The sequence below is a fragment of the Vitis riparia genome, chromosome 12 (assembly GCF_004353265.1).
Source record: "Vitis riparia cultivar Riparia Gloire de Montpellier isolate 1030 chromosome 12, EGFV_Vit.rip_1.0, whole genome shotgun sequence".
NCBI classification, from domain to species: domain Eukaryota; kingdom Viridiplantae; phylum Streptophyta; class Magnoliopsida; order Vitales; family Vitaceae; genus Vitis; species Vitis riparia.
In genome coordinates, this window is record NC_048442.1 from 5,790,185 (window position 1) to 5,806,197 (window position 16,013).

A 16,013-nucleotide genomic window follows, 5' to 3' on the forward strand; every position below is an offset into this window, starting at 1 on the left:
AGGAGAGGAGCTTCCTGTTGAAGTGTTTCGTCTCAAGTAATGGGAATCCTCCTGAATCAGAGCTTTTTGTTGCGCGGGAGTCTGAGGATATGAGGAAGCTACAAGGTGTGGCTAGGCTGTCAGAGACAGATAGCGCGCTTGAAGAGGAATCATTGAAGTATGGAACGGGGTCTTGTTCTTGGGAGAAAAGGGCTTTGGGGACTTCTCATCTCAATTCTATTCTTTTTTATCGGACTCCGGGGGGGAGTTTTACGATCGTTCTGGGGACTTGGACGAGGAAGTACAGGTTGATAACACAATGTGGTTAACAGTGTATGAGGCTTGTAATGAAATGATCAATGGTTGTAAGGAATTGGGAGTAATCAAAAGTAGTAGTGACAAAGCCAGAGAGATGGATGGGGTCGGTGACACATATGATGCTCAAGTTGAGAGAAGTGAGCCAGATGACAAATGGGAAAAGAGTAGCTTGGCGAAGTTCAGCCAATTCCTGGGCTTCCCCACGGAGGGGTTGGAGAAGGAGATATTGAATTTTTTTATCAAAATTAGAAAAAGACGGGAGAAAATTCATAGCAAAGAGCTACTGGAAAAGTCTAAGTTTGAAAGGGAGTTAAAAAGACTGGAATGTTCCATAAATTATGAGAGGGGGGGGGGGGGGGATTAAACAGAAAGGCTCAGCACAGGGCAAAGGGCGCCAAATTGTGATTGTCCAATGAATGTGAAAATTCTGAGCTGGAACGTGAAGGGAGCAAATGATAGCTCCAAAATAAAAGTTATTAAGATGTTCATAAGGAACCAGAGGGTGGACGTAATCTGTATTCAGGAGACAAAGATTCAATCTATGTCGGAAAACATTAAGAGAAGTTTAGGCTCCTGGAGATTCCTAGATTGGAAAGTTGTGAATGCGGAGGAGGCTTCGGGAGGAATTCTTATATGGTGGGATAGAAGGTCTTTGGACATTCTAGATTGGGAGGAGGGACAGTTTACGTTATCTTGCAGATTCCGGAATGTAGAAAATGGGGCTGTTTGGGTTTTTACGGGAGTGTATGACCCTTTCTCCAAAGTGGAAAGGGATGTATTATGGGAAGAGTTTGGGACGATTAGAGGGCTGTGGAAAGACCCTTGGTGCTTAGGGGGGGATTTTAATATCACTTTGTTTCCGAGGGAAAGGAGTAGCCAGAGAAGAATTAGCTCAGCAATGAGGAAGTTTGTTGAGATTGTGGATGATCTTGGGCTGGTGGATCTTCCTCTTCAGGGGGGAGAATTTACTTGGAATGGGGGCCATAATAATCAGGCTTGGGCAAGATTGGACAGGTTCCTTGTGTCCCCTAGCTGGATATACCAATCCAGTGGGATTAACCAGTGTAGGCTGTCCTGTCCGGTATCCGATCATTTCCCAATCACGTTAGTGGGGGGTGGGATAAGACGAGGTCCGACTCCTTTCAGATTTGAAAATATGTGGCTTAAGGTTGAGGGATTCAAAGATCTTATGCATAGCTGGTGGCAAGGAATTGATGTTAGGGGTAGTGCTAGTTACAAATTGGCTACTAAGATAAAGGAAATCAAACAGAAGTTGAAAGTTTGGAATAGAGAAGTCTTTGGAAAGCTGGAGTGCAACAAATCCTTAACCTTGCAGCAGCTGGAATTCTGGGATAGGAAGGAAAGTGAGAAAATTCTGACTGTGGAGGAAACAGAGCTTAAAAAATAGGCAAAAGAAAATTACAAAAAATGGGTGATTATGGAGGAAACTCACTAGAGACAGCTCTCAAGGGAAATATGGTTGAAGGAGGGGGATAGAAACACGGGCTTCTTCCATCGCATGGTAAGCGCTCACTGTAGAAATAACTCTTTGGAGAGAATTAAGATCAATGGGGAATGGCTGCTAGAGGAGCAGGAAATTAGGGAAGGAATTGCTAATGCGTTTCATAATTTGCTCTCAGAAGATATGGGGTGGAATGCGGACATTGGGAGACTTCAGTTTGACCAGATCAGCCAACAAGAGGCTGAGAACCTGGAGAGAGCCTTTACAGAGGATGAAATCCATGGCTTTGATGGAGATGAATGAGGATAAAGTCCCTGGTCCGGATGGCTTTACTATGGCATTTTGGCAAAGTTGTTGGGAGTTTATTAAAGAGGAGATTCTAGAAATGTTCAAGGATTTCTACGAACATAGCTCTTTCCTCAAGAGCCTCAACAATACTTTCTTGGTTTTGATCCCCAAGAAAAGTGGGGTTGAGGACCTTGGAGACTTTAGACCTATTAGTCTCCTGGGGGGGGCTTTACAAGTTATTGGCTAAAGTGCTAGCTAACAGATTGAAGAAAGTAGTTGGAAAAGTGGTCTCTACTTCTCAGAATGCCTTTGTGAGGGGAAGACAAATTTTTGACGCTTCCTTAATTGCAAATGAAGCGATAGACTCATGGTAGAAATGAAAAGAAAATGGTCTTATTTGCAAATTGGATATAGAAAAAGCTTATGACAGTATCAATTGGAAGTTTTTGCTAAAGGTGTTGCAAAAGATGGGTTTTGGGTCTAAGTGGGTGGGGTGGATGTGGAGCTGCCTATCCTCAGCTAAATTTTCAGTGTTGGTTAATGGAGTGCCTGCAGGCTTTTTCCTTAGCACTAAAGGCCTTAGACAAGGAGATCCCCTGTCTTCTTATCTCTTTATTATGGGAATGGAAGTGCTAGATGTTCTTATTAGGAGAGCTGTGGATGAGGGTTTTTTATTAGGGTGTAACATAAGGGGTGGTAGTGGACCCCCTTTGAACATCTCTCATTTGTTTTTTGCTGATGACACAATTATATTCTGTGAGGCCATAAAGGATCATCTAACTCATTTAAGTTGGATTTTATTCTGGTTTGAAGCGGCTTTAGGCCTAAGGATTAATTTAGCCAAGAGTGAAATCATTCCAGTTGGAGAGGTGGTGGAGATGGAGGAGTTGGTTGTTGAGCTAGGCTGCAAGGTGGGGTCTTTACCTTCTCAGTACTTGGGTTTTCCTTTAGGAGCCCCCAATAGAGCGCCATATACGTGGGATGGGGTGGAAGAGAGAGTTAGGAGGAGACTAGCTCTTTGGAAACGGCAATATATTTTTAAAGGGGGAAGGGTCACTTTAATAAAAAGTACTTTGGCTAGCGTGCCAATCTACCAACTGTCTATTTTTAGAATGCTCAAGGTCGTTGCTAGAAGGCTTGAGAAAATGCAAAGGGACTTTTTGTGGGGATGGGGAAATATGGAGGGGAAAATTCATCTGGTTAAATGGGAGGTGATATGTATAGACAAAGATAAAGGTGGGCTAGGCCTTATGAAGCTAGCTATGTTGAACAAAGCTTTACTTGGCAAGTGGATATGGAGGTATGCTTGTGACAAAGATAATTTTTGGAAACAAGTGATCAAGGTGAAGTATGGGCAGGAGGGTCTTGGTTGGAGGCCAAAGAAGGCTAATGGGGCGGTTGGAGTAGGGGTTTGGAAGGAGATTTGGAAAGAATCAGAGTGGTGTTGCAATAACATGATATTCCGAGTAGGGAAGGGCAACACGATCAGATTTTGGACAGATGTGTGGTGTTTAGAGTCAGTGTTGTCCCACTGTTTTCCTTACCTCTTTGGTATGGCTGTTCATAGGAACTCAACGGTTGAGGAAATGTGGGATTTTAATTCGGGTCAAGGAAATTGGAACCTAAATTTTTTGAGGGATTTCAATGATTGGGAGTTGGATTTGGTTGGGGATTTTCTCCATATACTGAGGGGTCACAAACCCTCATTGGAGGAAGACTCAGTCCTATGGAGGCAAGAAAGAAGTCGTCAGTTCAGGGTCAAGGAAGCTTATAGTTTGTTGGCGAAGTCTGATGACACAGGCTTTCCCTCAAGAAGCATTTGGGTGGCAAGGGTGCCAACTAAAGTTGCATTTTTCGCGTGGGAGGCGACGTGGGGGAAGGTGCTTACTTTGGATAGACTTCAAAGAAGAGGACTGCAACTTCCAAATTGTTGCTTCTTGTGTGGATGTGAAGAAGAAAGTGTAAAATCATATCCTTATACATTGTACAGTGGTTAGAGCTTTATGGGATATTGTTTTTGGTTTAGTTGATGTGAAATGGGTTTTTCTAGAAACTGTAAATGAGATTTTAGCTAGCTGGAGGGGCCCGTTTGTGGGAAAGAAAAAGAAAAAGATCTGGGACGCCATTTCGTTGTGTATTTTTTGGACGGTGTGGAAGGAGAGGAATATATTAGCTTTTAGGGGGGGTGTGTTGAACGTTCAGAAGTTAAAGAATTTTTTTATTTGTAATTTGTGGAGTTGGGCCAAATTGTATGTAGGTAAGGAGGCGTTCTCCCTTATAGGCTTCCTAGAGTGGATAGCTTCCACCTAAAGGGAGGTGATTCTTTTTGTCTTTGTTTTTTGAGGCCTTAGCTACCTTGTATACTCCTTGTATACTTTGTGGCGTTTTGCCTTTTTAATGCATATCCTTTACTTATAAAAAAAAAAAACATACCTAATTTAAATTATGAATGAGCAGACATACCCATTTTAAAATAAGGAAGAGTGGTCTCTGCTTTTGTTATTTTGAGTAGGGAAAGTAGAGTTCAAAGAAAATTGCTAATATTTATGATATATTGAAAGCCCGTGCCTGATTGAAAGCAAGGAGAGGATATGGCTGGGATAGTAAATGGATATATCTAATATCTATATCAATAAAGGGGATGTGGGCAATGTATTTCTCTTATAAGCACATTTCTTTTAGAATAGGACAACCTGTGCTAAGCCTTCTAAGTATTGCAGGCAACCCAAGGACCAGAGATTAGGTGATCAATAAATATGTAGGCACTTTTCTTAAGATACTATAGTATACATCCAGAGTCAGCCAGAAGGTTTGTTTAACATGTGCCCTGTTTCACATCACTCTCTCTCTCTGATTGGGATTCTTCAACCATAAAGTTTTTTTTTTTTTTTTTTTAATATCAAGTAGTTATTCTAGATGCTTATTAGCTCTCACTGATCTGGACCCACCAATTATAATTTATTTTATTTCCTCATTACTTTCCCAATACCAAACATCATCGGCATTTAACATTTGATAAAAATTAAGGCCCATTCAGTTTATCTACCAGAAATACAAAAGAGATAGAAACAAAATAAACACCAAAAATCAAGGCCATGTTTGGGATTACTTCCTAACATAGTTTTTTTTGTTGCATTTGAACTAAAATAAAGATTCATTTGAACTAAAATAGTGTATTCGTTTTCCATTTTTTTTTACCTAATTTACTTTTCTATTATTTGTGCAGGCAAAGCAAGTTCATCCAGATAAAAATCCGAGTGATTTTTATGGTGCCTTTTTGGTCCAAAATTTAATTATTTTTTAATCCTTCAATAACAACTTTTCAATTTTAATTCAATTAATCCTATAAAGAAATTAATAATAATCCAACACAATCAAGACAAAGGATTTTTTTTTACGGGGAAACCACTCATACAACATGTGAATGTAAAAACCTCGAATCACCAATTCATTATTTGAAAAAGTACCACATAAAATTACTCAACAACTCTCCTAATTATATTTAAGTAAAAATAATTTAAGTAAAATTATTTTAGCAAACTAACTTAAAAGATGTGTACGAAGATGCAATACAAGGTGCTTTAAAAGAATAAACACTCACCAACATTTACTTTTGAACTACGCTAAGGGGTAGAAGGTAAAACTTAATACTTATTACTTAATGACTTAAGTTAACTTTAAGTAAATTATACTTAAGTTGTTAATTTAAAATTTGTTACTTAATTTTTAATTTAAGTATAAAGGTTGCTTACTAAAATTAACTTAAAATTTATTTTAAATCATCAAGTTGATATATTTATTTTCATAAATTATAATTAAAAGAAATGAGATCGAGTAATAATGGAAGTCGTGGAATAATAAAGGAGATCGTAGAAGCAATTAGAGCAAATAAGATAAAAAGTAAAATGAAGATGTAAACTTAAAAATAAGTTAATTATTTTACTTATTACTTAAAATCGATTTTGATTTTAAGTCATACCCTCAAGTTATTTTCCTAAATATACTTAATTTACCTTAAATTAAATTATTAAATCGCTTTAAGTTACTAAATTGGTTTACCAAATATCCACTGACACTTCTTCAAAAGGTCCCAATTCAACATATATCGAACATAAGAACAATAAAGTTAAACCATTATTTTATATCTTGATGTTATTATTATTAGTACTTGATTTTATTCTTTTGTACTTTAATATGATCGTTTGTACCCTCATTTAACGGTCTAGATTTCAGCATATACTTTCAACAATCAAAAGTGAAACATCCATAGGGACTCGAACTTTCCCTGTACAAAAGTCATTCACATACATGATCATAAAAAATAGTTCATTATTTGGGGAGTTTTTCTTGTTTAACAAAAGTAATAAAAGTGGTTTTTACGGTAGATGAAGACATAAATCAAAGGCCACAAATGACAGAAAGCTTACAATCATTCAGATTTCAATAAATATGATCTTCATCTTGAAGGAAGACCAGACCACTAACCAGAAAATAATTCCCAGATTGGAAAAGAAATGTAAGTTGTTCAAACGCTTGATCAGAGTCCAGAACCCAACAGATACTCCAGCATCCAAAGAAAACATCAAATTTAAAGAGGCTTTGAAATGCATCTACAGAATCAAGATGGGAAAATCCCCAGCATCATGAAAAAAAGAACTAAATTGAGCCAAGAAACAAGATTGGAAGAATTGACAGAAGCCAAAAAGAGCATGATAAGCATCAGCAGCAATCTAGAAGCAGCAACAGAAAGAGTAGACTGTTGAATTCATCTGATCTGTGTTATACAACAACCTCATGCAGGCTTACAAAACACTGAAGAGCAAAAGCAAAAGCTGCAAAACACTTCCTGAAACATTATTATTAAGAGTGAAAGCAATCCCCTTCTTTATGGGCAGGAGGCATAAAAAAACCCTCAACTTCTCATTAATTTCAATGATATTCCTAGACTTGGTGTGTTTGTGTTTCCTTAAAAATCCAAAGAGGGAAGAAAAATACAAACCGAACAGAAAAATGTTCAAGTAATTGCCAGTGTACTCTCCTCACTGATCCAAATATAGGGAGGATTTTAGCTTCAGTAACTGACTTCTATCTATTCATACATCTCACAGTAGTCCTCTAGGAATACCAAAATCATCAAGATGCACTAACAAGCCTTCCAGGAATAAGCCACTTTAATTGAGGCCTCTCTACCACTCAACTTTCAGGTGCACCCATATTTTGGACTTCAAGTTTAGAATTAACATTGGCTACATTCACAGCAAAGAATTTTGTATTGAATACTAGAAACTACATTTTAAACTTCACATTGCAGTTAAATTATAGGCATTTCAAAGATAGAATTAATTTGGGCAAGTTGACTGGGGTTTGCAACAATGATGAGCTCCAGACAGCCAGCCATGAAGTGATAAATGTAACTGTTACTTCTAGTTAATCCCATTGAACCAATCAACATGCTAAACACAAATTCACATCACTATTGTACAATAAACTTCAAACAACTAAAGTCATCATAGAAAATAATTAACCTGAAAAAAATACAAAATAGAAGAACCAAAGCCACTAACACAATACTTGTCCCCAATGTCTAACCAATTTCCAGTAGTAAGAAGTCACATTGTTGAAACATATCTTTTGATTCATGCAATTATGATTGACCAGATTAGAGATTCTTCAGGAAGAATACAAATGGCATGATTTCTGAAGCCCCAGTTACATGAATGTAAATTAAAAAGCAACAGACACAGAGCATCACTTACTGCAGTTTCATCATTTTTTTTTGATAAGATAATATCTATATTCTCTTTCGTTTCTTTTCTTGATAGTTGTATTCACATTCATTTATTCATACTTTAAAATTGAGAGAATCTTGGGAAGCAGATTCTAAAAAGATAAGAGAAAACATATCAATTGAAGAAGATGAGGACACTGTCAATTTTTTACTGCAAGTTATTTGAAAGATAAACAATTGGCATCAGAACAGAAGAAATAAAATCATCACTATTGAAATGTCATTCACCTCAATAATCACTGCCACAATCAACAAGATCAGTGGCATCCCTCATTTAAGACATAAGTGAATATGGGCCCTGACAGATAATCACATCCATATGCATTGCTTGGTGCCCCATTGCTTACTAGCATTTTTTCTCATCCAATTTCTTGGGAGTTGCCTCCTTCTTTCAAAGGTTCTTAGACCAGTTAGCAAGGTTCTTGTGCAGGAGACAGCAAGAAGGACCTGTCAGCTCATTCTGGTGCATCTCAAAGGAATGGAACTGGAGAACTTCCAATGGGATGGAGTTGTTTGTGTTGATTATGGAAGACATAATCTTGAAATCTTTGTTTCCTTGGTCTAAGGATTTTCTTTGGGGAGGATAATTTGACATTTCTTGATTTCATTGCTATGGTGGGGCCAACATAAGGCCTCTTGGCCTGGCCTACTCTCTTTTTTTCCCCCTCTTGAGTGATCTATGTGTAGTTACTTATGCCCCCTTTGTACTGATTTCATATGTATTATTGCTCAATAAAAAAGGAACACAATAATGAAAAAGCTGCATGGTCATAGAAATATGTCAAAGCAACAAAAATCTCTATGTTCTTTTGATGTGCCTCAGTTATTTTGCACCTGAAAAACACTCAAACACACTTCTAATCACTGATACGAAAGGAAGATAGCTCAGCTGAGCTGAGTAAAAAGAAATGATCATAGATAATCACTTAAGAAGATACCTGAGAATAAATTGGGCATGACTGCCAGTTGTCTGTCTGTGAAGTGGCTCTTTATAGAACAGTAGGGTGAATAAAGGTTATAAAGATGAAACAAGTCAATAACTAATCTCCCAACAAACAAAGAAATGGAACCCTCAAGGTATTAGGAGAGGCATCACATGGGAGTAATGGTGGCTCCTAAAAGTATGCACACACATCCAGAATCTGATAACAAACAAAGAAAACCAAGATCGAAAGGATAGTGTTCTTGTGAAAAAGGACCGTTGGGGGCTCAACACTAAATGTAAATCATCTTATCAAATGGGTTGGATCACCACAAGCGGTTGCATTTAAATATCTTATTCTTCATCACTTAAATACATGGAAGAGTGGGAGGAACAATGACAGTTCCTAAAATGTTTGCAAGGCCTTAGTATGGTAGAAAGAAACTTTGCCAAGATAAACCAGACAACAATGTTACATCAAGTCTGATAATTTCCTTTATTACCAGCATCATATTGCTGAAAAGTAAACTACTTTTTCGTATACCCAAGATCAGACAAAAAAAGGTTCAGAAGCATGTATATTGTGAAATGTGGAAGCATAAACACTTTCATTTTATAAGAAGCATAACATAACAATGCAAGAATAACAATTTAAAACAGAAAGAATGAACAGTCCTGAAGCCAACACAAAGAGATATCCATACAATAACAATGCAATTGAAGAAGGAAAAAGAAAAAGAAAAACCAAGGCTTTCCATCACGATATTTGTAGACTAACAAAGAAGTTTCAAGAAAAAAAACAAAAAACAAAAAAGAAAGGACAAACCATGGGCCTCCAACAAGGAGGATTATAGTTACCCTTACAAAAATGAAGAATCCATGTCCTCCCTGCTTTTGCAAGATTTTCTGCCACCCAAGTGAAATTCTAGGGATCTGAAAAAACAAACCTTAGGATTTCATGGGAGATTCAAAATCTAAGAATCCAACTATGGAGACCTAGGATTTCATGGAATGTTCAAAATTTGCATTGTAAAAGGCGACCATATCTGCAGGGTGCCCTGCTTCTATTCCTAGAGGTGTAGGTAATGAGCACAAAAGATTCACCCACAACCATAAAAATTGCTCAACACAAAATAAAGACATCCATAACTCTTCAAAAAGGGATAATATCTTGACTAAATGGTTGATAAACTGGTCATTGTTTTAAACAAAGCCAGCATAATGCCCTTCCTTTGGTTTGTAAAGGCTACACCAACACCCATCTGTCCAGGGTATCAAGCAAGATAATCCTCCTCCAAAGCACCTCCACTAAATAAACTTTGAATTCAGAGGCCCTAGTGTTCCTTTCCACAAAATAAGGATGTCAAAAGCCCAAATAACTATACTCCTCTTTCCCCAAATAAAACGCTAAGAGAAAAAACCAACTTGTTAGAGATGTCTCTTCCCACCCCTCACAGGATATAAACTCCCACCACCACCCCACCCCATAAGAAAAAAAAAGGAAAGAAAGAAAGCCTTCATCATCTCCAATAAAAAATGTGGCAGTGCAAAACAAAGTGGCCTGCAGTCAAAATCCTGGCATGACATAACATAGGCAAATATGAACAACATCTTGACTATCCTATGGGGCATTGTCCAGAATAAAGCTTTGATCTGGACAGGTACTTTGGCTCTCCAGATGAGCTTATCAAATGAAAGGCAGTTACATGATCACTAATAGAAAGATGCTTCAAATACAGTTTAGAAAAGGAACCTTTCCCATGCAAAGGCAAAATCTTTCACCAGGAGATATTCAGATAAGTAAACATTTTAAAAGAATGAAGTATGCAACATCATCAGTTCGAGCCATGTGCATTTTTAAAGAAATCAAAGCCTCTTGTTTAGATAGGTTCCTGAAAAATTTGAAGTTCTGACGGACCAGACATCGTGATAAAGGTATCCATATTTGTTGCTATAAGAAAGAGGCAAGGAAAGGCTATATTCATCCCTCATACTTATCATACCACATCAGTCCCTAAAAAAATGAGGCAATTAGCTCTTTCTGAAAAATCGTAGTTCTCCCTTAATATGCTTTCTCTAACAGGCTAACAGCTACCAAAAGGAAATTGCTAAACGTCATTATTTCTATTTCAAAATTTTTACAACATTTTTAGGGATTGAGCAATTTGTACGCAATCTTTTCAAAGGCTTGATATGAACTTGCGGTTGTCCAGTAAAGAAATTGCTTTTTGCAGTACTTCAAAGCATATAATGCACATATGTATGAAGGCATTTCCATGTCACTTGAACATAGAGTGTATTAGAGAAGTGCCTTGCAAAATGATTGCATTAACAATTCTTCAGAAAAATACATACTAATCATTAACAAAATTTCATTTCAATTGATATCATAACTATGAACTTCTACTGAACAAAATCAAACAAGATTACATTTGAAAGGGCATTAAAATTTCACTTCTGAGTAATATCATGAATGTGAACTTATAATGAACAAATTCAAACAAAATTACATGGAACCCATTAAATTACCCCAAAAAAGCCGAATCCCATAGTCCTCCAAATCACTATCTCTTAATCGCTTTTCTTCCTCTTCTTCTTACTCTGCTGCTCCTCCGAATACTCGACTCCTCCCTCTTCAACCTCCGCACTCTTCCTCTTCTTCTTCTTCTTCTTCTCGTGACTCCCCTTTGCACTCTCTGTTTCTATATCATAATCATTGGTCAGTTCGGGAAGTCGAGGGTTTTCGTGACCCTCCTTGGCTCGTTTGTGCTTGCGGCCGGATTTTGAGCCTTTGAGCTCTCTGTGGAGTTGAGTTAACTCGTTGAACGCCTCCACAGTGCGGCGGAGGTAGGCGGCCACGGCCTGGGAGGCTCCGGTCTCGGCGGCCACGAAGGTTGTGAGAACTGAGGTTGCTTTGGAGAGAGAGATTGGATTGGAAAACGTCACTCTTCCTGAAATCGTCTTCATCCTCCAGGGTTTGAAACTAAAATGCTCTTCAGATTCGCTTCGTCTTCCTTTTCTTCTTTTTTATTTTTTATTTTTATTTTCCCCTTTGTTTTCCCCTCAGTTTCTCTTCAACCAAACGTAAAAGCCAAACAAGGTCTCAGATCCCAAACCTCAAAACTAGGGTTTTAAGTTTCAAGTTTCAACTGTTAATCAACCATCCGTCGGGTCTGGACTCTGGACCGGGTCAAGTCGAATCGGATCATACCAATTTCCAATTTTTTAGATAAAAAATTAATTCCTAATAAATCTATACATAATTAATTTATTGTTTATAATTAAATTACATTAATTAAGATGAACAACATAGTAACAAAAATAGTAGATTTATGGCAAATATGCCAAATTCACTTTTAAATTAATTTTTATTTTATTATTTAGTACATTACCAAAAAGTTTTTTAAATTAAAAGGATGCTTGTTTTTTTGGTTGAATAAAAAAATCAAATCTGGTAAAATATTAATATCAATTAATATAATTAAAGTGAATTTGTTATTAATAAGTTAAGTTTAGTTGTATTAGTTGATATCAATTATTATTTTTAGTCGAATAAAAAAAGTCAAAATAAACACCACCACGTGTTTGACTTTTCCTATTCAACGTGTAACTTTTAACTAAATAGAAAAAATATATATATTTTGACTTTTTCCATTCTGTCAAAAAATAAATATCATCTTATATTCAAATATAAATGGATCATTTTTGAAATATTTTTTAATGGATGCAGTACTAATGAAAGTCCTACAAATAAAAACTCTTTAACCAAAATCACTCGTGAATGAGTTCTAAGAATTTATTTGAGAGTGATTTTGAGATGATTAGAGACATTTACCAATTATTGAAAATAATTATTTTTTTAAGTAAAAATTATCGGCTCATTTGGTCATATTTTTTAAAATTTGTTTTTAAATTCTTTAATTTAAAACAGATGAAAACGACTCCTACTTATTCTTAGAAAAATTATTCTTTATTTTGCTTTGCTTTTAAAAATTATTTTTAGAAAATAATGGTCAAATAGTGTTAAAAATTTTTAAAACGGTTTTTTTATTTATTTTAAAAATAAAAAACTATTTTAAAATTACATGACTAAACAAGCTCTGAATGTTTAAACTTTTAAAAATATAAAGAATTACTTAAGTGAATCCTAAAAATAATCACTTAGTAAATGATTCTTTCAAAATCAAAAATACTATCAAAGCATTTTTATTTTTATTTTTTTATATTCAACTACTGTGTTTAGATACCTGCACTCCTATGAATTATTATTGACTTCCTTAAAGCTATGGTTGGTTCTCAAAAAATTTGAAAAAATATGTAAGAGGAAAGAAAACGGAAGAAAAGTTGAAAGAAGAAAAAAAACAAAGGAAAGAAAAAAAAAATCAAATTTAATAAATTATTATTATTTTTTTGCTTCCTTCGTACTTTCCCGGGAAACAAACATAACATAAAAGTATTTATAATAGAAGCACTACAAAGTAAAATTTTATACATATTCACAGGAACTCTTCTTGTAACTTTCATCATCTTTGCCATTTCCCATACAACCACTCCAATAATTAGCTGTTCTTGCAATCTAGCAGCACCCATAAGTTCCATTTTCTAATTTCAACTATCATTATATGGATAATCCTGAATCATCAACTTGGGATTTTGAAAGCATGATAGATGTGAAGGAAGAAATATTCACCATCTTCAACATTTGCAGAAGCATTTGGAGAGAGTGTGAGGCCTTCTCCAACTGTATAGTAAAAGAAGGATACATAGCCCTCTTATGTGAAGACTTTAGGTGAATAGAATCTATACCCAGAAGGGGAAAAATAAGAATTAAAACAAAGAAGAGATAAATAAATGCCCAAAGAAATATGCATCTAGGTTCCTTCTGTGTTGATGATACATCCATGATCCTCAAGTTTACTAGATGCCTAAGTCTTACCAAATGTTCATGACTTCTCAAACCCAAAACTCAATGAACCTTTTTGCCTAACCAATTAGGCAAAATTGTGAGTAGGGAAGAGGATCAGATGGTGAGATTCTGTAAGGGAAACTATCATTCTGCTTGCCATGGAAGGTGAAAAGGATTGGGCTTTCACAAACCAGGCAGACATACCAGTAAAAGGAGCAAAGGGTACCTGAAAACAAAGGCTTTCAAAGCTGAAAAACCTTAGTTACATACTTATATTCTAATGCTTCAAAAACAGGGCAAAATATAGCAGTAAAGGAATCAAATAGTAGCTGAAAACAAAGACTAATTATCAAAGCTGAAGACCTTAGTTACAATATAATGCCTCAAAACCAGGGCAGAAATAGCGGTAAAAGAAGCGATTAGTACCTGAGAACAAAGGTTATCAAAGCTGAAAAACCTTATTTTCTAATGCTTCAAAAACAGGGCAAAATACAGCAGTAAAGGAAGCAAATAGGAGCTGAAAACAAAGACTAATTATCAAAGCTGAAGACCTTAGTTACAGTCTAATGCATCAAAAGCAGGGCAGAAATAGTGGTAAAAGAAGCGATTAGTACCCGAGAACAAAGGTTATCAAAGCTGAAAAACCTTATGTATATTCTAATGCTTCAAAAACAGGGAAAAAAACAGCAGTAAAGGAAGCAAAAAGTAGCTGAAAACAAAGACTAATTATCAAAGCTGAAGACCTTATTTTCATTCTAATGCCTCCCAAACCTGAGGCTTTACTTGTTCATTCAGAACATAAAGTAAGAAAAGAAGGGCTTATAATATCAATGCTCTGAAATTAGTTGTCTCAATGAAATCCTTCACCAGGATAGGGAGGGTTTGGGGGTAATGGGAAGGGCTAGCTCTCCTGTGTTACCCCTTGAGTTTCAACAAACATTGTAGTTAATCAACTAAAGTAGTAATCTTTATGTGATATAAATCCCCTAAAACAAGTGGGAAATCAATAGAAGAACCAAACCCTAGGCATGTTTCCTGCAAAATAGAGAAAAAGGAAACAAGATCTCCACAGATAACAAAGGGAAGTATGGTGTGATTTTGAGAATGATAAGATGTGCTTTAAACAAAGGATCAGTTTTTGTTTTGTTTTTTTTTTCTTGTGGATGGGTGGTGTTTCATATTGCAAGATTTTGAAACACAACAACTTCACAGATCTACTCTTCCACACCACAAAGAAGCCTAAAAAAAGACCCCAAATGACATACAACTACAGAGGAGATGTGCTCCAACCTATAGTGGCCTTATTTCATAATATCATCACAAAGGGGAAACCCCATCTCAAGAAGGATGAACTTTTTTAGAGGAAATCCCCTTCCATGCCATCTTCATTGTAGAAGTAGCTGAATTCATTGCGGCTTCAATATACTTCTTGGAAGCAATAGTGGCTGCTTTCTCCATCAACTTCCCCATCTTCCTTGCATTATCTGCAGTTTGAACTAGGCTATCATATTCAGCCTTGGATGTTCGCTCTAGCTCCTCTTCAAACAGCCTAAACTCCTCCATAGCACTGTCCATTACCGAGTCAAGATATGCCTCTGCTTCCTTCATTGATATCTCAGCTTCTTCCACCTCCTTTTGCTGCTCAAGCTCCAGGGATGCCCATGACTTGTAGGCCTCCAATTCAAACAGTTTCATCAGCTCTTCTATTGTCGATGGATCGAAGTTTTTGTCAGAGAGTGCCTGGTTGGAGAGGAAGGTGAATTGGGACAGGAGAGCTTCCATTGTTGTTGTTGTCTTGAAGGTGAAGTGCAGATGCAGCAGATCTAAAGTTTTGTGTAGATGAGCAAGTTGGGTGGGTGGTTGGAGAATCATATAAAGGGTGAGTATATTATGGTCTTTTTAGACAAGAAGGATACGAGACAACAAATGCTTCACAATCAATGATGCTGTCAAAGGGTTGGGTCTGGGGCAGGGTCCCAAACCATCCAACCCAACAAGACCATTTGCCACTATATAATATTAATGTTTAATCGATTAAAATGAATGAAATAACCTTAAAATCCTTCCGGTGGATTTAAGTGATGTTTATTTTTTTACTTAATTTTAAATAGAATTTTAATACTTAATAGTGTTAAATATTAAGTTATTTATTTTTATAATATTTTATTTCTATTAAGTATTAAAAAGTAAAGAAAAACTAATATGTTATTTTTTTATTTAAAAAAAATTATATATTTTGGCTTTTCCAATTTAGTAAAATATTTATAATAAGTCATAAAAAAGTAAAAAAATAAATAACCTAAATTCTGAAAATAAATTATTTTCAGTAAAAAAACTAAAAAAACAAACA

General features: G+C 36.0%; 2 protein-coding genes and 1 long non-coding RNA gene across 3 annotated transcripts; all 3 read right to left on the reverse strand.

Annotated features, from left to right (window-relative positions):
- Window positions 1–8,540: 8,540 nt before the first annotated feature.
- On the reverse strand, window positions 8,541–8,903 carry LOC117926229. Its single transcript, XR_004653084.1, has 2 exons — window positions 8,774–8,903; window positions 8,541–8,669 (listed from the first exon to the last, which is right to left on the reverse strand). It is a non-coding gene; the product is annotated as an uncharacterized LOC117926229 (long non-coding RNA).
- A 2,133-nt stretch (window positions 8,904–11,036) lies between these two features.
- On the reverse strand, window positions 11,037–11,904 carry LOC117927045. The gene has a single exon (XM_034846415.1). It carries the CDS (start codon window positions 11,722–11,724, stop codon window positions 11,329–11,331), a length of 396 nt encoding a protein of 131 aa, XP_034702306.1. The 5' UTR covers window positions 11,725–11,904; the 3' UTR covers window positions 11,037–11,328.
- A 2,563-nt stretch (window positions 11,905–14,467) lies between these two features.
- LOC117926176 lies at window positions 14,468–15,549 on the reverse strand. Its single transcript, XM_034845253.1, has one exon. The coding sequence runs from the start codon at window positions 15,533–15,535 to the stop codon at window positions 15,002–15,004; it is 534 nt and encodes a 177-aa protein (XP_034701144.1). The 5' UTR covers window positions 15,536–15,549; the 3' UTR covers window positions 14,468–15,001.
- Between the last annotated feature and the right edge of the window lie 464 nt (window positions 15,550–16,013).